Below are 22,013 nucleotides of genomic sequence, written 5' to 3'. Positions count from 1 at the left end.
CGAATCTCTACTAATCTTTGCCTATCGTCTTTTGGGCGTCCTCTTTTGAATTAAGAGTGCAACAGCCTTTGCTTCTCAGCATTTTCAGAATTTCGTTATTAAACCACTGTGGGTCTTTTCTGTCCTTAATCCACTTCGACAGGGTACACCACTGCAGACTGTTAACGAAGGTAGTGCATAAAAAGTAGGTTCCCAGATATGTGACTGGCTCGAAAACTTCTTAAGTTGTGTTCATCGGAGATAGGGGAAACATCAGGAGTGTGATAGGACCATTACTATTTTACATACACGTATATGATCTGCCAGACAAGGGTGGCAGCAATCTGCGGTTGATCGCTGATGATGATGTGGTGCAGAGGAAGATGCGAAGATAAGTGACTGTAGGGTGATACAAAGTGACTTCGACAAAATTTTTAGCTGGTGATGGATAAAAGATTGTTCTAAATGTAGAAAAATGAAAGTTTACGTGAATGAGTAGGGAAAACAAACCTGTAAAGTTTCTATACAGTATTAGTGGTGCCCCGCATGACACAGTCGCATCGTTTAAATACGAGGGTTGGAACTTTAATAGTGGCAACTATTTATTTACAGCTCGTACAAAATAGATACGTATTTCAAAGTTTTACTGACCTTCAAAGTAGTCACCAGCATTGTGTATAATCCGATGCTAGCGATACGGGAGTCGTAGGATACTCTTAGCAGTGCCAGTTGTGTTGACAGTTCGAGCGGTGCGGGCTATTGCCCGACGAATTTGTAGCAGTTCTGAAGTTTAGAAATCGAGTAGAACTAACGAGGGCTTAAGTCAGGGGAGTGCAGTAGGTGGTATAGCACTTAGCAGCCCCATCAATCAAACAAATCAGTAGCAGCTTTCACTGTTCGTGCTTGAGCATTTCCTGCAAAATGATGGTCAGGTCCTGCAGAAATTGTCATCATTTCCGTCTCTAAGCTGGTCGTAAGTTGTGTTTCAAAAATAAACAGCATACAGACAGAAGTGATGACACTCTCTGCAGGACCTGACCATCATTTTGCAGGCCAATGCTCAAGCACGTACAGTGCAAGCTGTTACTGATTTGTTTGACTGATGGGGCTTATAAGTGCTATATCGCCTACTGCACTCCCCTGACTTAAGCCGTCTTAAGTTCAACTCATATTTAGTGTAAGATTGTGTAGCGGACAGCGCGTCAAAAACTGAACACAGATCAAGCACGAAAACAGGAAGAAGATGTACTGAACTGAGAGAAAAGAAGCAAAATAGAAATCGTTAACGGTCAAAGCATGGGGGGGGGGGGGGGGGGGTGCGATGGGAAGTTTCCCTTGTGAGTATCCCTGGACATATTTGAGATTCCGTCTTTCGTCTATTAACTGAAGTATTCCTTCTCTTAGCCACGTTTTCTTCGCAGCTACTTTTCTTGTTCTTATGTTTGTCTGACCAGCTTCTGTGGTGACTTTTTTGGAGATGTCCATTCCTGTTCAACTGATCTGCCTGCTGTGGTATCCGTAATTGGAGAATCTATAGCGTCAGAAAACTTTGAACACATCTTATCATTTCTCAGTTCCTCAGAATCTTATTTCTTTGCAAACTGATTCCTCCAGTCGAGTCTCTTAGAATTTACCCTATCCTTTATCATTACTAAATTTTTATGCGGTCTATATTCATTCCTGGGTATGCCTTACAATCCAGTATCTGATTTCGGAATCTCTGTCTGATGGTGATGTAATGCATTTCGAATCTTTCCGTGTCTCTAGGACTTTTTCAAGTATACCGTCTCCCCTTGTGTTTTTGAACAGTGTACTCATTATTACTAACTGAAATTTATTGCTGAACGTGCAGTTAGGTTCCATAATTAGCCATATAGAGTACGTTCACGTAGTGTACCTGTACGTCTTGTAATAGGAAATCTACAATATTAAAGTTTCATCGATAAAACCAATAGGAAAATTAGTCAGAACATTACCTGGAATGGTAGATAAAAGAGCCGGAGTCATCGTGTTCAAATTTAAGATCGCAGAAAGCCGGTATCGCCACTGTTGTTACGTAACATTGAAATTCAGCCACAATATAAATCGCAAAGACTTTTGTGACGGACACTTATGGGGAGCAAGCTCCCATATGCGCAGATTGTGTATTAACTGCTCTCTGTTTAAAAAAAATGAGATATTTCTCTTGTAGTAAGTGAATTCAATGTGTGCACACGTCGTTGATTTCGCAATTAATAAAATTTGTTTTATCTTACCCTACCTTTATTAAGTTATGCGTACTGCTGAAATTTATTTAATTATCATAGAATCAAACAGGATAATCATTTACAGAATCAGTTTAACGAAAAAATTATTTTGTTTTGTAAATCAAAGCAAAGAGGTAGTGAACTTCCTAGATTATTAACACAATTCAATCAGTAGTATTGATTTCCAAATGCTTATCGTTAGTATAACATTATAAAAATAATATTCGATAAATGATATAATATTGCACTTAATGTTGCAAAAACTAGTACTGATAAATTCAGTGACAATCATTAACTGTCTATTTTCTAGATTATTAACACAATTCCACCAGTAGTATTGATTTCCAAATCCTTATCGTTAGTATGACACTGTAAAAAAATAGTGTTTGATAAATGATATAATATTCCACTTAATGTTGTAAAAATTGGTACTGATCCATTCAGTGGCAATCATTAACTGTCTCGCTATTATCCATTATATCAACAAAGCCCATCACAAAGTTAATTTTGATTCTTGTTCATTTATTACAATTTTGCTGGTAATTTTTTTTGCAATAGTATACTCACACTCCAGAAATTATATTCAAGTTTGCCACATGGTTGACAGTCGTACTACTATTTTGTTTTCAGTTTTATGTGACTTGTTTTTGTTTACTCAGTTGTTGTTTTCTCGTAGGCTAATGTGTGTATGGGTACCTGAAATCACGTAATCGGTCAGTACTTCTGCCATGTCTCTGAGTAACTACATTCAGTGCTGCAATACAAGGTGTTACAAAAAGGTACGGCCAAACTTTCAGGAAACATTCCACACACACAAATAGAGAAAAGATGTTATGTGGACATGCGTCCGCAAACGCTTAATTTCCATGTTAGAGCTCATTTTAGTTTCGTCAGTACGTACTGTACTTCCTCGATTCACCGCCAGTTGGCCCAATTGAAGGAGGGTGTTAGGCATCACTGATAGCACATCAGTACGTAGCATCAACAGGTTAGTGTTAATCACGAACGTGGTTTTGCAGTCAGTGCAAAGTTTACAAATGCGGAGTTGGCAGATGCCCATTTGATGTGTGGATTAGCACGGGGCAATAGCCATGGCGCGGTACGTTTGTATAGAGACATATTTCCAGAACGAAGGTGTCCCGACAGGAAGACGTTCGAAGCAATTGATCGGCGTCTTAGGGAGCACGGAACATTCCAGCCTATGACTCGCGACTGGGGAAGACCTAGAACGACGAGGACACCTGCAATGGACGAGGCAATTCTTCGTGCAGTTGACGATAACCCTAATGTCAGCGTCAGAGAAGTTGCTGCTGTACAAGGTAACGTTGACCACGTCACTCTATGGAGAGTGCTAAGGGGAAAACCAGTTGTTTCCGTACCATGTACAGCGTGTACAGGCACTATCAGCAGGTGATTGGCCTCCACGGGTACACTTCTGCGAATGGTTCATCCAACTACACTCCTGGAAATTGAAATAAGAACACCGTGAATTCATTGTCCCAGGAAGGGGAAACTTTATTGACACATTCCTGGGGTCAGATACATCACATGATCACACTGATAGAACCACAGGCACATAGACACAGGCAACAGAGCATGCACAATGTCGGCACTAGTACAGTGTATATCCACCTTTCGAAGCAATGCAGGCTGCTATTCTCCCATGGAGACGATCGTAGAGATGCTGGATGTAGTCCTGTGGAACGGCTTGCCATGCCATTTCCACCTGGCGCCTCAGTTGGACCAGCGTTCGTGCTGGACGTGTAGACCGCGTGAGACGACGCTTCACCCAGTCCCAAACATGCTCAATGGGGGACAGATCCGGAGATCTTGCTGGCCAGGGTAGTTGACTTACACCTTCTAGAGCACGTTGGGTGGCACGGGATACATGCGGACGTGCATTGTCCTGTTGGAACAGCAAGTTCCTTGCCGGTCTAGGAATGGTAGAACGATGGGTTCGATGACGGTTTTTATGTACCGTGCACTATTCAGTGTCCCCTCGACGATCACCAGTGGTGTACGGCCAGTGTAGGAGATCGCTCCCCACACCATGATGCCGGGTGTTGGCCCTGTGTGCCTCGGTCGTATGCAGTCCTGATTGTGGCGCTCATCTGCACGGCGCCAAACACGCATACGACCATCATTGGCACCAAGGCAGAAGCGACTCTCATCGCTGAAGACGACACGTCTCCATTCGTCCCTCCATTCACGCCTGTCGCGACACCACTGGAGGCGGGCTGCACGATGTTGGGGCGTGAGCGGAAGACGGCCTAACGGTGTGCGGGACCGTAGCCCAGCTTCATGGAGACGGTTGCGAATGGTCCTCGCCGATACCCCAGGAGCAACAGTGTCCCTAATTTGCTGGGAAGTGGCGGTGCGGTCCCCTACGGCACTGCGTAGGATCCTACGGTCTTGGCGTGCATCCGTGCGTCGCTGCGGTCCGGTCCCAGGTCGACGGGCACGTGCACCTTCCGCCGACCACTGGCGACAACATCGATGTACTGTGGAGACCTCACGCCCCACGTGTTGAGCAATTCGGCGGTACGTCCACCCGGCCTCCCGCATGCCCACTATACGCCCTCGCTCAAAGTCCGTCAACTGTACATACGGTTCACGTCCACGCTGTCGCGGCATGCTACCAGTGTTAAAGACTGCGATGGAGCTCCGTATGCCACGGCAAACTGGCTGACACTGACGGCGGCGGTGCACAAATGCTGCGCAGCTAGCGCCATTCGACGGCCAACACCGCGGTTCCTGGTGTTTCCGCTGTGCCGTGCGTGTGATCATTGCTTGTACAGCCCTCTCGCAGTGTCCGGAGCAAGTATGGTGGGTCTGACACACCGGTGTCAATGTGTTCTTTTTTCCATTTCCAGGAGTGTATGTGTCAATCCTCATTTCAGTGCAAATGTTCTCTTTACGGATGAGACTTCATTCCAACGTGATCAAATTGTAAATTTTCACAATCAACATGTGTGGGCTGACGAGAATCCGCAAGCAATTGTGCAATCACGTCATCAACACAGATTTTCTGTGAACGTTTGAGCAGGCATTGTTCGTGATGTCTTGATTGGGCCCCATGTTCTTCCACCTACGCTCAATGGAGCACGTTATCATGATTTCATACGGGATACTCTACCTGTGCTGTTAGAACATGTGCCTTTACAAGTATGACACAACATGTGGCTCATGCACGATGGAGCTCGTGCACATTTCAGTCGAAGTGTTCGTACGCTTCTCAACAACAGATTCGGTGACCGATGGATTGGTAGAGGCTGACCAATTCCGTGGCCTCCACGCTCTCCTGACCTCAACCCTCTTGACTTTCATTTATGGGGGCATTTGAAAGCTCTTGTCTACGCAACCCCGGTACCAAATGTAGAGACTCTTCGTGCTCGTATTGTGGACGGCTGTGATACAATACGCCATTCTCCAAGGCTGCATCAGTGCATCAGGGATTCCATGCGACGGAGGGTGGATGCATGTATCCTCGTAACGCAGGACATTTTGAACATTTCCTGTAACAAAGTGTTTGAAGTCACGCTGGTGCGTTCTGTTGCTGTGTGTTTCCATTCCATGATTAATGTGATTTGAAGAGAAGTAATAAAATGAGCTCTAACATGGAAAGTAAGCGTTTCCGGACACATGTCCACATAACATATTTTCTTTCTTTGTGTGTGAGGAATGTTTCCTGAAAGTTTGGCCGTATCTTTTTGTAACACCCTGTATAATAACTTTGGAAGTTTTTGTCTATATTTTCATATATGACGAACTGTTGTAGATGTTCGAGTCAGAAAATAATGCAGTCGAGGAGTTGAACAGTAAATTAATCTTTTTTTTTGTATGTTACGTTTCGAATTACGTCGGTTTTGACTACCATATTCGAATAGCAACATTTGTAAGAAAACGAGCTCAGCCCACCAATTACATACATGATGCATTCTACTATTAAACTTAGGTCGATCATCATCATTTTTGTTACACTTAGTAGCATGTTATGACAGGATTTTGAGAATCTACTAATCAAGTGTCTTGAAACTGTAGCTGAAAAGGAGAAATGGTTCAAATAGCTTTGAGCACTATGGAAATTAACTTCTGAGGTCATCAGTCCCCTAGAACTTAGAATTATTTAAACCCAACTAACTTAAGGACATCACACACACCCATGCCCGAGGCAGGATTCGAACCTGCGACCGTAGCGGTCGCGCTGTCCCAGGCTGTAGCGCCTAGAACCGCTCGGCCACTCCGGCCGGCTGAAAAGGAGAAGAAATTTTTTTTGTAGGAGAACAGAAATACACTTTTATCGAGTTTTGCAGTATTTAATCGAAATGACTATTAGTAGAGAAAAGAAGAGGCATTGTTTTCAGACTTTGCGGCTAAGGAGCCAGAAGCTGATGAAAAAGTTAAGATTAAAGTAGTATAAATCGGGCAGATGCCAACACAAAGCACGATGAGAAAGAAATATACCTTTTATCCGTTACATTGTGATGTAGGGTAATTACATTTGGAAATTTCATTTCGGCATTTCCTTTTTAACATGAAATAGTCATGTCAGTTTAAGTCCTTCTCCATAACAATCGTTCTGTATTACCGAATTTTTATGCAAGAGCTATTTTATATTGGCTTGGTGCATACGTTCGTTGCGTTTTTCCGTAAGTGTAATGAACACAACAGATACCCGTAATAGAGACTTCAGTAACCAATAATAAATTCTCCTTGATTATTACAACAGTCTGCCAACGCCGGATCGATCATGCGACTGTAGAAATCACGTGGTTTTGAGGCGAAGGTCGAGCCATGTTCGGAGCATATTTTCATCCGAAAAAGAAGTTTCTTAAAAGTTGATGGATAGAGAGCGGAAAAGTTAAAAATCTGAGGACGCAAGATCAGGCGAATAAAGTGGGTGCGGCATCACTTCCAAGCCCAGCTCCTGTATAGTGCTATTTGTCAGTATATTATATCACGAGAGGGTGTTGTCGTGGAGTAGCATAGCTTCACGCAGCGTTCCTGGTCGTTGTTCTTGGACTGCGTCTGCAAGACGTCTCAGTTGTTGACAAAAATGTCAGCAGTCACATCTCGAGGAAGCAATTCGTTGCACATTACAACGTAGGTGTTCCACCAGATGCATAACATTATCTTTCGTGGATGTGCGCAGCTCATTGTACGGGGAGTTGCTGCTTGTTTGGGCTCAACCACTCCTTTCTTTTCCTTATGTTAGGAACCATTTCTCTTCATCAGTGACGATACAGGATAGCAATGTTCGGCGTTGTTCACGTGGCAATCGATGACGAGCGTACAGAGATGCCACCCAATGATTTTCTGACTTCGGCTTTGAGCATGCTGTACCCATAAACCCGATTTCTGAACGTCCCCCACTGCATGCATACGTCGTACAATGGTGGAATATCACAGTTCACATTTGCGACTTCTCGGGTACTCTGACGTGGGTTATTGCGGATCATCAAACCCCGAAGGTATTCCTGAACGTGGAGAGTCACTAATGTCAAAAAGATCCTGCTGGAAACGAGAAAACCATTTTCTTGCCGTACTCTGTCTAATGCGTTATCCTAATATACGGCGCAAATGTTTCTCGCTGCCTTGCTGCTGTCAGCCCCCTATTGAATTCAAACAGAAGAATATGTCGGAAATGGTCCGATTTTTCCACTTGCCACTCCATTTTCTAGCGTCCACAGCGGCACTCACTATCTCCAAATGACAAAATGACATATTTAAACTTAAATAGCTACAGTGAAGCACAAATAAATATGAGAATCGATAAGTTAACCCATAGTAAACGGAAAAGCAACTTGCAAAACAGAAACGCACTAACCTAATAGGACTGGCGCCTACTCATTGGTACTTGCGGTAAACTTGTGAAAGTTTCTCTCAATGTTTGGGGTCTTGGAGAGCTCATGACAAAGAGTTCATGCATGCGCGGAAGAAACAGAAACGCATTTTGAATACTTACTATGAGTGACTAACATCGTTAACAATTACTATGAGTTGACAATTGCAAATAGATAATTTGTCATTGTACAGTTTCATTTTCCTTCCTCAATCGTACAGGATTCGTTCTTTTTCTCGATTTGGCAAATTTATTTTAACTTTGTCGTCGAATGAACTTCCTTTCGTCACAGTCCTTAACTAACCTAAGAGAGGGAGGCGTGTTCACCATCTGTCGATGAATCGTGTAAACTTTGTTGTGTGTGTTGTGCTTTAACTGTCTGCGTATCGTATTCTCCGAGGTGGAGATTCGACCAGCCCAGCATTTGTGTAAATGAGTGTAGAAAACCACCTAAAATTTACGCTCAGGATAGCCTGTGTACCGGACCAGCCGTCGTTAACCCGCCGTAGGGGTTCAATATGGGTCTGACTCACATCCTTGCCTTGAAAACTAGCGCGCTTAGTCTTAAGCTGTGAGAACCGGTCTGTGCCACTGTGCAACAATGTTTCCCAAACTGAGTTCCTCCGTGTTCCGTGGCAAGTGAATAAGTGCTCCGCGAAAAACTATTAATAGCATGACGTTTTTTTCCGATATTATCACTATACTAATTATTTTTTAAAAATTTTAATTGAATAAAACAAGTTTTTTCATTTCTAAAATTTTTTATTGTGATTTGAAATAAATAAGGTATTTCATCTGAACACCAGGATCATCAAAGTGTTCCCTTGGAAGAATAGTTTGGGAACCCTTGCTGTACAGTTTAATAATAATTGGAAAAAAACTGATTGCCTAACTTACGTTGAAGAGAGTCTTCCTTTGTTTCGGTGTGAGGAAACCTCTCAGAAGTTTTTCAAACACTCTCCACGAGGTAAAAAAAAATGTTCTTAATACTTCTACATCGTCTTCTCGAGGATAAAATCAGTTTATTGATTTCTTTGTCGATTATGATATTCACTTTCGTCATTGTTACAAGTGACAGAAAGTTATACACATTCTTTCTAGTGTTCAGACAATAGTATTTTTTGTCGTCTGTTCTTTATTTACAGTTTTTTAACTACAATAGTTCAGTTCTCACTTGTAAGCATCGTTAATATACCTCTGGCACCAGTTCGAATAATGCCAGACTTAACTATATGTTAACAGACACGCTTAAGAACTATCTTACAATATATCAAACTTAACATTTTAATTATACAAACAAATAACTTACGATACATACACAATCAAAGTTCACAACAATTAGATTATTTTTACCTATAATAGTCACTACTTCATCAGAGCGCAACTTAATTTTCAGTCCATGAATAATTTATAATACACAGCAGCAGTGCAATATTGTGAAGAGGAAGCATGAAACGTAGTGAATGTACTTTGCGCTGGTCGACTTTCAGCAGTCCTTCTTACTCTTAATGCTCTTAGAATTGTCTCTCAATACACTGTTTATTTTTGGAGGGAATTAATACTCGTTTATCAACAGAAAGACACAGTGCGAACAAGAATAAATTGACTGCAGTAAACTAACATACCAACTTCGAAGTTACACCACATAATTCAGTTATTAAATGTTTTCATATCATTTTCTTGGGCGAATGAGTAGCACAGCCATTACCGCAAATAAAAGGGTGTATATAGAACAGAGGTACTCCCGTATTACAATATCTTCGGGGCTAGAGCTCTTTAGAGTGTTAGTAGTCATGGGACATATACTACCCATATATACCGAGAAGAAGTATTCACACCACCAAGTCTGCTTAATACAAACAGATTCGCCCAGAAATCATTCCCCCCCCCCCCCCCCCCCCCGCTTTCCAACCCCAACATAGTAAACATACACAGCACTGGGTCTGTTAGATACCCAACCAGATGTAAACTCAAATTTTAAGAAGAAATAGGAGATAAATAAAATTTTGTGTTGGATTAATACAGGAGAAGAAGATTTTGTAGTAAACATATGGCAATGGTGTCTGTCGTATTGACGGACTGAATTCCGAAATTAATACAATGAGTTGAATCTAGCTCCTCTGCAGAGTAGATAATGATTTCAGTCGTATCTACTAATTCTATTTACAGCTCGCAGATCCGCCAGATACAAGGGTACTGGGAAACATTTTCTCTCTGCTAGAGTGTGCGCTTTGTATGGAAAGTGGGGCTTTAGTGTAAAGTGGGTTTATGCCGATGGTGATGAACTCCTAGATACGGTGCCGCTTGCGCCGACGCGTCGAAGATGCCAGGTACCAGTGCGCCGACACGGGCTGTGCCAGCAAGGTTCCCTTCTCCGCTCGCGCGCCTTAATAGCCCATGATGTAGTCGAGGTGTTTGGCGAACCCCGTCGAAGACAACTGAAACAGTGCATTGAAGTTCTCTGTTAGCAATTATACAAGTCTAGTCAACACGAACATATCACTACAAAAATGGTTCAAACGGCTCTGAGCACTGTGGGACTTAACAGCTGAGGTCATCAGTCCCCTAGAACTTAGAATTACTTAAGGGGCTCCGGAAAGGCTCAAAATCATGAGAAGTTCAATTTTTACTTTTTTGCGTTTTCTGAATCATCAGACTATTAACTTTTAATAGATATATAATTTATTCAATTCCGAAGACTACAACTATTTTTAAATTTTTTTTGAAATGTGTTCTACATGGGCGTGACCCACTGTGGCGCTGTTAAACTGCTGTCAAATGGTATTATTATTAACGTCCTTGTTCATTAGGTACATTTTAGTGATGTGAGATAAAGTATGTGTTGTGGCTAACCTGTGATGGTTCAATATATATCGCTGGTGTGATTGTCGATTGTTTCATATTTATTTACTCTGTCGTTATCTCGAAAATATTCGTAATTAATTCTGTTTCTTGAGTCTCTGTTTTGTTGAAGTATAATAATGAGTAAAAGTAAAGTTATTAGAAATCCTCTGAAGGCTTTTAAGAAAAGGAGAAATGTTGGAAAGCCAAAGGTATGAGTTATTACTGTAAATAATAACATTCTAACATGGTACGAGCGATGCTTGCTTTAGACAAGGAACGCCTTCGGGCTGCAGACAGGGCTGTAAAGAGTCTAGAAATACAAGCAAGAGTAAACAGAAAGAGGAACAAGAGGAAGCTGGAGGAGGAGTTTGCAGAGGATGAAGATAATCCATCCTATGGACCTGGAATGCACTAAAAAGTTAATCCAATCTTTGTCGCTCGATTACCAAAACTTTTATTTTCTCATACTAATTACATGTTTTCTAAGGATCTTCCAAACATATTTGTTTCAAACTTTCAGTAAATGTTACACAGTACCTTCTGCATAATTTGACACAGCATTTTTCCAAAAAACTGTATATTTTTGAATATATAAATAAAAAATTGCAAAAAAATGTTGTGAATTTTCATTACAATTGAAAAAAAAATCATCTTTAATAACTGAACTAAAATTTTGTAAAATCCCTGTGTTAAGTTGTAGCCCATATTCCAATAAATAATCTGTAAAAAGTTCAACTTCCTACCTCAAATACTTTGTGAGGAAAGATGTAATTTATAAGCGTTATTTTAACATTGCAAGTATAGGGCGTTCCGGAGCCCCTTAAACCTAACTAACCTAAGGACATCACGCACATCCATGCCCGAGGCAGGATTCGAACCTGCGACCGTAGCAGTCGCGAGGTTCCGGACATCTCACTACAGGAAAATGAGATACTGAACTAGTAAAACTTGTGCTATGCCTTCGATATTTGGAACACCTTTGGACAGAGAACTGAAGAGAAGGTGGAAGATATGCTGAGTGAAGATCATTTTGGATTCAGGAGGTATTAGGAACCAGAGAGGTGATTCTGTGACTGAGGATTCTTATCGAAAATCAAATACAGTAGATTCGGAAAGGGATTTGAAAATGTTATTTGGCGAGAGACGTTCAGAGTGCTGAAGAAAGCGGATCTGAAATACAAAGACATGCGGGCGATACTCAGCTTCTACAATAAAGGGGTGGCTGTGTTTAGGAATTTTCATCAGCAACAAGAATCGAGTATTAGAAAAGACGTGATACGGAGATGGAGCTTTCTCTCTTCTCATATTCAATACTTGCATCCAGGAAGCTATAGACGTAGTTCGTGACAGTACTATGGTGCAGACCAAAATTAATAGACATAAATAGACATGTTGCATTACGCAAATGATACTGCTGTGGTCACGGCGACGAAACAAGATGTATAGAAGGTCCTCAGCGCAATGGAAAGGATTTTCAGCAGTCAGTATGGTTTGAAAATAAACAAGAGAAAGACTCAAGTGATGGTATGGAGTAATGAAAAAGAGTATGAACTTTTAAGAACGAGGATTGGAAGACAGGAGCTAGAAGTGATGCAGAAATTTACGCATTTGGGAAGCAGGATCACAAGGGACGGTAGAAGCCGGAAAGAAATTGTGGGCATAATAAAGCAGTCCGAAGTTGTATTTAATTTGAGAAAGAACTTATTCACTAGCAACAACATCAGTTTGGAAATAAGGGAACGGATCATAAAGACATTTGTTTGGAGTGTGATACTTGAGCAACAGGAAGACAAGAGGGAAGAGGCTAGAAGCTCTAGTGCTGCAGAAGGATGGTGAAGATCATCTGGAAAGACAGAGTTACCCATGAAGAGGTGCTGAGAAGAGTACAGGAAACCAGATCTCTGTGGAGGCACATCCAAACAAGAAGAGAGAAATTTAAAGACACACCAACGTCATCGGAACAATACCAGAAGGACCTATTTGGAAAAGCAGGGACGAACAAAGATGTCGTACCTGTGGCGGATTATGTGTGATGTAAAACGTACTACAAACGAGGAAATGAAGAGGAAGGCAGACAGAAGAGGTGAATAGCGAACTGCTGCAAACTAACACGAAAGAGAGAGAGAGGTTCTGTGTTTAGTATATACCGAAGTGAAAAGAACCTAAGCAATTCAAAATGAAAATTCCCCATCTGAAAAGTTAAAAGTCATTACTATGCAATTATTCTCATTTTAATAGTGTTTTATAATTTGATTGTGTGTGCTTGTAATTTAAAGTAAGTCTCTATTTTTAAAATAAAAGTGAAAGCGAGAAATATAGTAGTAACGAAATAAAAGTAAAATTTGAAGGCAACGTCCACCCTACAATCGCTGTCTGTCGCCTAGACTTTGTATATTTGCATAATTTTTAAACTATTTGTTAACTGGCACACAGATTGGGCATTGATTTTACTATTGACTCTGAATCTTGAACCTAGTTACACGGGGTCATAGGTTTTTGGTGGGTGAACCAATTAAAACATTTTTTAACTTTTTAACTTTTGGAGATTGATATTGTACGACTAACCTCCGTCACTCTTTGTGGTCATTGCATCTTAATTCCAGATGTCTGATGATGGCAAATGCCGAAACGTCGTAATAAGTAAACCCATTTCATTCAGCGATCTAGACGGTTTTATTCGTAAAGCAAAAGCCACAAATGCGAAACAGAATCAATCATAATCGGCGGGCTGATATCACCGTTAATGTCAGGTGCCAGGCTGGACAACTTGTGAGGTAGAAAGGCGGCCGTAAACAGTGAAAAACCGCGCGTCGGCAGCTGTGATGGGGGTGGGGGTGCGCAGCCAGCCACTGGCCGAGGACAGTCGCCGCTTATCTGTTCCGCGGCTGATTTACGCCCGTTGTTTATGCGACTAGCGCTGGCTAGAGAACGGCCGTCGCACGTATACTGTACGAGCAGGTAGGTGAGGTAGGCCGGTGGACTTTCAGATCCCTATCGCCAGCACCGCTCACCGCTTTGCTTTTGCCCGGTAATTGGTGTCGCGTGTGCGTACTTTCGCCTACCAAATCGAAAAATCTAGATGGGGGGCGGTTTTCTGTGTGGAGAAGTCGGCGCATTATCTACCGCTACTCTTAACAGTTGTCCAAAGTACACGCAGCACCAAAAAGGAAACATCGAACAAGAGAACACAAAGTAAGTAAATTAACGACTCGCCCCGGCTTCGCACAGGTATCGATAACGAGGAGAACTTGGCAAGTACCGTTACCCGATCTGACAGAAACTTCACTCAGTGGAAGAGGAGTCAAAATGAGTGAACAAGTGTCTCAGATTATTTGTAGTTATTCTACCGTTCCTGAGAAACCGATAGTTGAAGTTTATGAGGCACTTTATACGCCGTTCCTCACATAAGCACCTTAGCTTTGGCACACAGGGTAGCTTCGCCCCTTCACATTTGTGCGCACTTGTTCGAATCCCAGTTGCTGTTTTCATTTTATTTATTTACTTTTTTCATCTAGCCATCGATGTCCGTTGAAGGTTTACACAAATGTTTAACAGAATAAATGAATGAGAAAAATTTGAGTTTGTTCTCAGTAAAATTCCAGTTGTGTGGCTTGTTAATAATATTGGTGGCTTTGCGTACTTCTGTCCGTGAAGTGGCTTCGGTCGACCAGCAAGTATACCCGTTTATTTCTGGGCCGGAAGGAGCGGCTGGTCCCCGGCACGAATCCGCCCGGCGGATTTGTGTCGAGGTCCGGTGAACCGGCCAGTCCGTGGATGGTTTTTAGGCGGTTTTCCATCTGCCTCGGCGAATGCGGGCTGGTTCCCCTTATTCCGCCTCAGTTACACTATGTCGGCGATTGATGCGCAAACAAGTTCTCCACGTACGCGTAAACCACCATTACTCTACCACGCGAACATAGGGGTTACACTCGTCTGGTGTGAGACGTTCCTTGGCGGGGTCCACCGGGGGCCCAACCGCACAATAACCCTGGGTTCGGTGTGGGGCGGCGGAGGGGTGAAGTGGACTGCCGTAGTCGTCGTGGGGTTGTGGACCACTGCGGCTGCGGCGGGGACGGAGCCTCTCCGTCGTTTCTAGGTCCCCGGTTAACATACAATACAATACAATACCCGTTTATTCACGCAGCCTCCAAGGACGGTCTTGAATTCAATCGATTGTGTCTTGCTCAGCTGGTTCATTAAGGGGAACATATCATTCCCGAATTAGTTCTTAAAGCAAACAAACAACAATGAACCATACACATATTATATACACTCCTGGAAATTGAAATAAGAACACCGTGAATTCATTGTCCCAGGAAGGGGAAACTTTATTGACACATTCCTGGGGTCAGATACATCGCATGATCACACTGACAGAACCACAGGCACATAGACACAGGCAACAGAGCATGCACAATGTCGGCACTAGTACAGTGTATATCCACCTTTCGCAGCAATGCAGGCTGCTATTCTCCCATGGAGACGATCGTAGAGATGCTGGATGTAGTCCTGTGGAACGGCTTGCCCTGCCATTTCCACCTGGCGCCTCAGTTGGACCAGCGTTCGTGCTGGACGTGCAGACCGCGTGAGACGACGCTTCATCCAGTCCCAAACATGCTCAATGGGGGACAGATCCGGAGATCTTGCTGGCCAGGGTAGTTGACTTACACCTTCTAGAGCACGTTGGGTGGCACGGGATACATGCGGACGTGCATTGTCCTGTTGGAACAGCAAGTTCCCTTGCCGGTCTAGGAATGGTAGAACGATGGGTTCGATGACGGTTTGGATGTACCGTGCACTATTCAGTGTCCCCTCGACGATCACCAGTGGTGTACGGCCAGTGTAGGAGATCGCTCCCCACACCATGATGCCGGGTGTTGGCCCTGTGTGCCTCGGTCGTATGCAGTCCTGATTGTGGCGCTCACCTGCACGGCGCCAAACACGCATACGACCATCATTGGTACCAAGGCAGAAGCGACTCTCATCGCTGAAGACGACACGTCTCCATTCGTCCCTCCATTCACGCCTGTCGCGACACCACTGGAGGCAGGCTGCACGATGTTGGGGCGTGAGCGGAAGACGGCCTAACGGTGTGCGGGACCGTAGCCCAGCTTCATGGAGACGGTTGCGAATGGTCCTCACCGATACCCCAGGAGCAACAGTGTCCCTAATTTGCTGGGAAGTGGCGGTGCGGTCCCCTACGGCACTGCGTAGGATCCTACGGTCTTGGCGTGCATCCGTGCGTCGCTGCGGTCCGGTCCCAGGTCGACGGGCACGTGCACCTTCCGCCGACCACTGGCGACAACATCGATGTACTGTGGAGACCTCACGCCCCACGTGTTGAGCAATTCGGCGGTACGTCCACCCGGCCTCCCGCATGCCCACTATACGCCCTCGCTCAAAGTCCGTCAACTGCACATACGGTTCACGTCCACGCTGTCGCGGCATGCTACCAGTGTTAAAGACTGCGATGGAGCTCCGTATGCCACGGCAAACTGGCTGACACTGACGGCGGCGGTGCACAAATGCTGCGCAGCTAGCGCCATTCGACGGCCAATACCGCGGTTCCTGGTGTGTCCGCTGTGCCGTGCGTGTGATCATTGCTTGTACAGCCCTCTCGCAGTGTCCGGAGCAAGTATGGTGGGTCTGACACACCGGTGTCAATGTGTTCTTTTTTCCATTTCCAGGAGTGTTTTATACATGATTATTTTTTCCACCGTGTACAAACTCTAGGGATTGATCAATGAGAGGATACGGAACAAAAACGGTCTAATGAACTTATGTCCGGAAATGCATGGTTTTCATGCTACAGACCATTTATTCAATCATGCATTGTTACAGATGGTGGTGATGATAAGTTCCTATGGGACCAAACTGCTTAATCTAACTTAAACTAACTTACGCTAAGGACAACACACACACTCATGCCCGTGAGAGGACTCGAAACTCCAACGGGGGGAGCCGTGCGAACCGTGGCAAGGCACCTAGACTGGGCGGCTACTGCGGGCGGCGTTTTGTTATAGAGACTGCGGTCTAATACATGTTGTACCACGCAGCCACAGTTACAGTTTGTGTTGAAAATGGTTTCCATGTGCTTCAAAGCATGCATGTGCGCACCGTAGCAGGATCTACCTCACAGGTTCTTATCGACCAGGCTGCATCCGAGCACTGCCAAAGACAGCATGAATACGTTGCTCCAGTCAATCCACATCTGGAATGGGCTCTGCATACACGATACTTTACAGAGGGCCCCATAACCAGAAATCGCATCAGTTGAGATCCAGTGAATGAGCAGGCCATGCAATTGGACCCCCTCGTCCGATTCATCAAACAGGGAAGACACGGCAGAGATGCGTCCGGACGTTAACGGCAAAGTGGGGTGGAGCACCATCATGTAGCAGCCACATAACCCTTCGAATTATTAATGCCACCTCTTCCAGCACGGGAAGCAAAGTCACCCGCAAAACACCGATAGTTCCGGCCGGTTAGGCGTGTAAGTAGGCTGTTTATGTTTTCTTTATGTAAGTAGGCTGTTTAGGTTCTTATATTGGTAACGCCGCCGCCACGTAGCGCTCTCTGTATGAAAATCACTGGCTGTGCTGTGTGCAGTCTGTGGCTAGTTACATTGTTGTCTGCCATTGTAGAGCGGCAGCTGGATGTGAACAGCGCGTAGCGTTGCGCAGTTAGAGGTGAGCCGCCAGCAGTGGTGGATGTGGGGAGAGAGATGGCGGAGTTTTGATAATTTGTAATACTGGATGTCAATTATGAATATTAAGGTAAATACATTGTTTGTTCTCTATTAATATATTTCATTTGCTAACTATCTCTATCAGTAGTTAGTGCCTTCCGTAGTTTGAATCTTTTATTTAGCTGGCAGTAGTGGCGCTCGCTGTATTGCAGTAGTTCGAGTAACGAAGATTTTTGTGAGGTAAGTGATTTCTGAAAGGTATAGTTTAATGTTACTCAGGGCCATTCTTTTGCAGGGATCTTTGATAGTCAGATTGCGTTGCGCTAAAAATATTGTGTGTCAGTTTAAGCACAGTTTTGTACAAATTGTTCAAAGGGGACGTTTCAGGCGACGTGGAAGGAAGACTGGTCCCAAAGTACAGTCACCAGTTATATCAGCCCTCACATTCCGGCTGCACCGATGCTGATGATTCGCTGTCACCATACCATGGGGGTCCTGCATACCATCCCAAAGATGACCGTTCTGAAAGTTGAAGAAACCACTCCGCGTAAGGGTGGTCTCATCTGTGAATAGGATGGCTGGCACAAATCCCAGAACTGAGGTTGTCTGGTGAACTCTTCGAACTATTAATGCCACCTCTTCCAGCACGGGAAGCAAAGTCACCCGCAAAACACCGATAGTTCCGGCCGGTTAGGCGACGTGGAACGAAGACTGGTCCCAAAATACAGTCACCAGTTATCTCAGCCCTCACATTCCGGCTGCACCGATGCTGATGATTCGCTGCCACCATACCATGGGGGTCCTGCATACCATCCCAAAGATGACCGTTCTGAAAGTTGAAGAAACCACTCCGCGTAAGGGTGGTCTCATCTGTGGCACAAATCCCAGAATTGAGGTTGTCTGGTGAAGAAACCATTGACAAACTTGCTTCCGATGTGGAAAGTCTGTCTCTAGGCTTAAGCCCTGCGCTTTCTGTAAGCGATCAGGAAAGTGGCAATTGTCATGGAGAATATTCCACACGGTCATCTGGCTTACCCTTCACTGGCGAGCCAACTGCCTGAAAAAGACACGGCGATCGGCTTCCGCAGTGTGAGTGAGAGCAATGTTCGTGGTCCAGTTTAGGAGTCTTGTGATAGTGGTTGGATTGCTATAGGGCATTGCCTAGTGATGTGCATGGTGTGCAGCGAAGTAGTCCATGATTTCAAAAATAAACAGTTCGAAAACTAAGAGCAATAGACGAGTGCAACAAACCCCGTGTTTATTGCGAAAGCTTTAAGAGTTTTATAGAGAAGTTATGCAAAAGTTTCGAAAAAGTTCGAAAAGCTGCAACCAGACGGCGCTGTACTCGTAATAAGTGGTGCCTATAAATAGTGTGCCCAGCTCAGAGCGATCAGTTTCACCACTGATACCTGAAAGGAGGTTAGCGTACCGAAGGAGGAGGTCAAGTCGTGTATTTCATTGAACATTGTGTTTTCCTGGTACTGGAACACCACAGGTTAGAACACTGTTCTATGGCAATAGTGCGCAGTTTTCAAATACCGTTTAATGATCTAAAAGAACCCGATACGAAAACTGTTCGCAAGCTCTTGCAATGGGCAGGCAGCATGGCCGATGATATATGGGTAACTTTGGCCCCTGGTCAAACTGTAGCTACACCTGAAAACTTCGGCACTGTTTCCAGAATTATGCAGAGAAATCCAAGGAAATCCGTCCGATAAATTGTAGTAGAGACTGGTTTGAAGGGCTCCAGTGCACAGAAAATACTGCGACAGAACTTGCTCTAGTGAATAAACGAAACTGGCGATTTTGGGTTTCCCAAAAATCCCCATTTCTATGAAGCGACAGCACAGTAGTCTTCGAAAGCTACTGTTTAGGCTGCAGTCAGCAGCAGAAGCATTATTGGCCCTTTTTTCATGCGAAATACGATCAGTTTATCGCCACACAGCTAGCGCTGGAGGATCGACCAAGCACCGAGTGGTTCATGCAAGATAGGGCCAGGGCCCATTTCACTGGACAGGTGTTTCGCTTTCTTGATGGCTATTTCAGGAATAGTCATTGCGCTGGATTATTGCAGGTTTACCGGCACAGGGATAGACTGAGCTCCATATACGCCCTGTACGACTCCTTGTGACTACTTTCCGAGGGGCACATTAAACGACACTGTCTACGATAACCACCCCATCACTCTGGACGAGCTTGCTTCGACGATCTGTATGGTATCTGAATCCATTTCCGTTGAGACACAACCGGATGTGATGGCAAATTTCATTGTTCGTTAGCGCCGCCTCCATAGTGTGAGTGATGGACATTTCGAAAGGATTTTGATGTGATCGTAAAGACTGCTTGCAGAAGACGAATTTAATTATGCACACTGATGCAGTATTAGCTGCTTAGCGTGCGGCGCCATTTGATGGCAGCTTTTCGAAACTCCTCCAAAAAATTCTTACAGCTTTCACAATAAGCATACCGTTTGTTGCGATCTTCTATCAATCTTAGTTTTCTACGACGGACGAATGTGTCTCCATCAACCTCGCAGAGTTCAGTCTGTCACCAATAGGTTCTGTTATCAGTCTTGCTAACGCAAGGAGAGTGTTCAATGCTCCCATTGTCTGCCAAATACTGGTGGTGGCAATTTTTCCCACTACGAGGCTCTAAACCGGGTAGCTCCGAGTCGAGAGCCCCACAAAATCGTTGGTTAGCGATCCCAGCTACGCAGGTGGGTATCATTACTAGTATTTTGCCAGCACCGAGAGGACAAGCGTCTGGATACAGTCGCTGATAGGCAGACTCTGTGCCAGTGTCCAGGGTAATTTCCAATTTCTTTGCAGTATTTATGGGATAAAAACAAATTATATGTCGCATGGCATCGATGGCTGGTAAATAGAGAAGGCCACATAATATAGGATACTAGTGCGACACATTCTTGACTATTGCTCGAATGATTGTGATCCGCACCAGGTCAGATTGAAGGAAGACAGCGAAGTAATTCAGACGCGGTCTGCTAGATTTGTTACCGGTAGGTTCGAACAACATGCAAGATGCTTTGGGTCTCGAGTGGGGGTCCCTGAGGTAAGACAACTTTTTTTTTTCTCTGGGGAACGCTATAGAGAAAGTATAGAGAACTGGTATTTCAAGATGATCTCAGAACGATTGTTCAGTCACCAATGTACATTTAGCTTTAGGACGATGATGGTAAGATGCGAAACATTAGGGCTCGTGTGGACGCATCTAGAGAGTCATTTTTCCATCGCTGTATTTGTGAGTGAAACACGAAATGAAATGACTGTCAGCAGTACAGGATAGCCTCCGCCACACACCGTAGGGTGGATTGCGGAATATGTCTGTAGATGTAAGGGACCACCGAGCTCTATGTCCCCATTCGATAGGCGAACCACCTTCAACAGCTTCACATGCCCCCAATTTACACTACTGGCCATTAAAATTTCGACACCACGAAGATGACGTGCTACAGACGCGAAATTTAACCGACAGGAAGAGGATGCTACGATATGCAAATAATTAGCTTTACAGAGCATTCACACAAGGTTGGCGCCGGTGGCGACACCTACAACGTGCTGACATGAAGAAAGTTTCCAACCGATTTCTCATACACAAACAGTAGTTGACTGGCGTTACCTGGTGAAACGTTTTTATGATGCCTCGAGTAAGGAGGAGAAATGCGTACCATCACGTTTCAGACTTTGATAAAGGTCGGATTGTAGCCTATCGCGATTGCGGTTTATCGTATCGCGACACTGCTGCTCGCGTTGGTGGAGATCCAATGACTGTTAGCAGAATATGGAATCGGTGGGTTCAGGAGGGTAATACGGAACGCCGTGCTGGATCTCAACGGCCTCGTATCACTAGCAGTCGAAATGACAGGCATCTTATCCGCATGGCTGTAACGGATCGTGCAGCCACGTCTTGATCCCAGACTCAACAGATAGGGACGTTTGCAAGACAACAACCAATCTGCACGATCAGTTCGACGACGTTTGCAGCAGCATGGACTATCAGCTCGGAGACCATGGCTGCGGTTACCCTTGACGCTGCATGACAGACAGGAGCGCCTGCGATGATGTACTCAACGACGAACCTGGGTGCACGAATGGCAAAACGTCATTTTTTCGGATGAATCCAGGTTCTGTTTACAGCATCATGATGGTCGCATCCGTGTTTGGCGACATCACGGCGAACGCACATTGGAAGCGTGTATTCGTCATCGCCATACTGGCGTATCACCTGGCGTGATGGTATGGGGTGCCATTGGTTACACGTCTCGGTCACCTCTTGTTCGCATTGACGGCACCTTGGACAGTGGACGTTACATTTCAGATGTGTTACGACCCGTGGCTCTATCCTTCATTCGATCCTTGCGAAACCCTACATTTCAGGAGGATAATGCACGACCGCA

General features: G+C 44.4%; 1 protein-coding gene across 1 annotated transcript in view; it reads right to left on the bottom strand.

Annotated features, from left to right (window-relative positions):
• Positions 1-9,069: 9,069 nt before the first annotated feature.
• Positions 9,070-22,013, bottom strand: part of LOC126100732 (uncharacterized) — a 138,801-nt gene continuing 125,857 nt past the window's right edge. Inside the window, exon 3 of the mRNA XM_049911352.1 lies at positions 9,070-10,505. Coding sequence (XP_049767309.1) covers positions 10,455-10,505 — 51 coding nt within the window. The 3' untranslated portion in view covers positions 9,070-10,454. The remainder of the gene's footprint in view (positions 10,506-22,013) is intronic.

The sequence above is a fragment of the Schistocerca cancellata genome, chromosome 9, assembly GCF_023864275.1.
Source record: "Schistocerca cancellata isolate TAMUIC-IGC-003103 chromosome 9, iqSchCanc2.1, whole genome shotgun sequence".
NCBI classification, from domain to species: domain Eukaryota; kingdom Metazoa; phylum Arthropoda; class Insecta; order Orthoptera; family Acrididae; genus Schistocerca; species Schistocerca cancellata.
The sequence above is the reverse complement of the archived record's forward strand: the minus strand, read 5'-3'. Positions and strand labels throughout refer to the sequence as shown.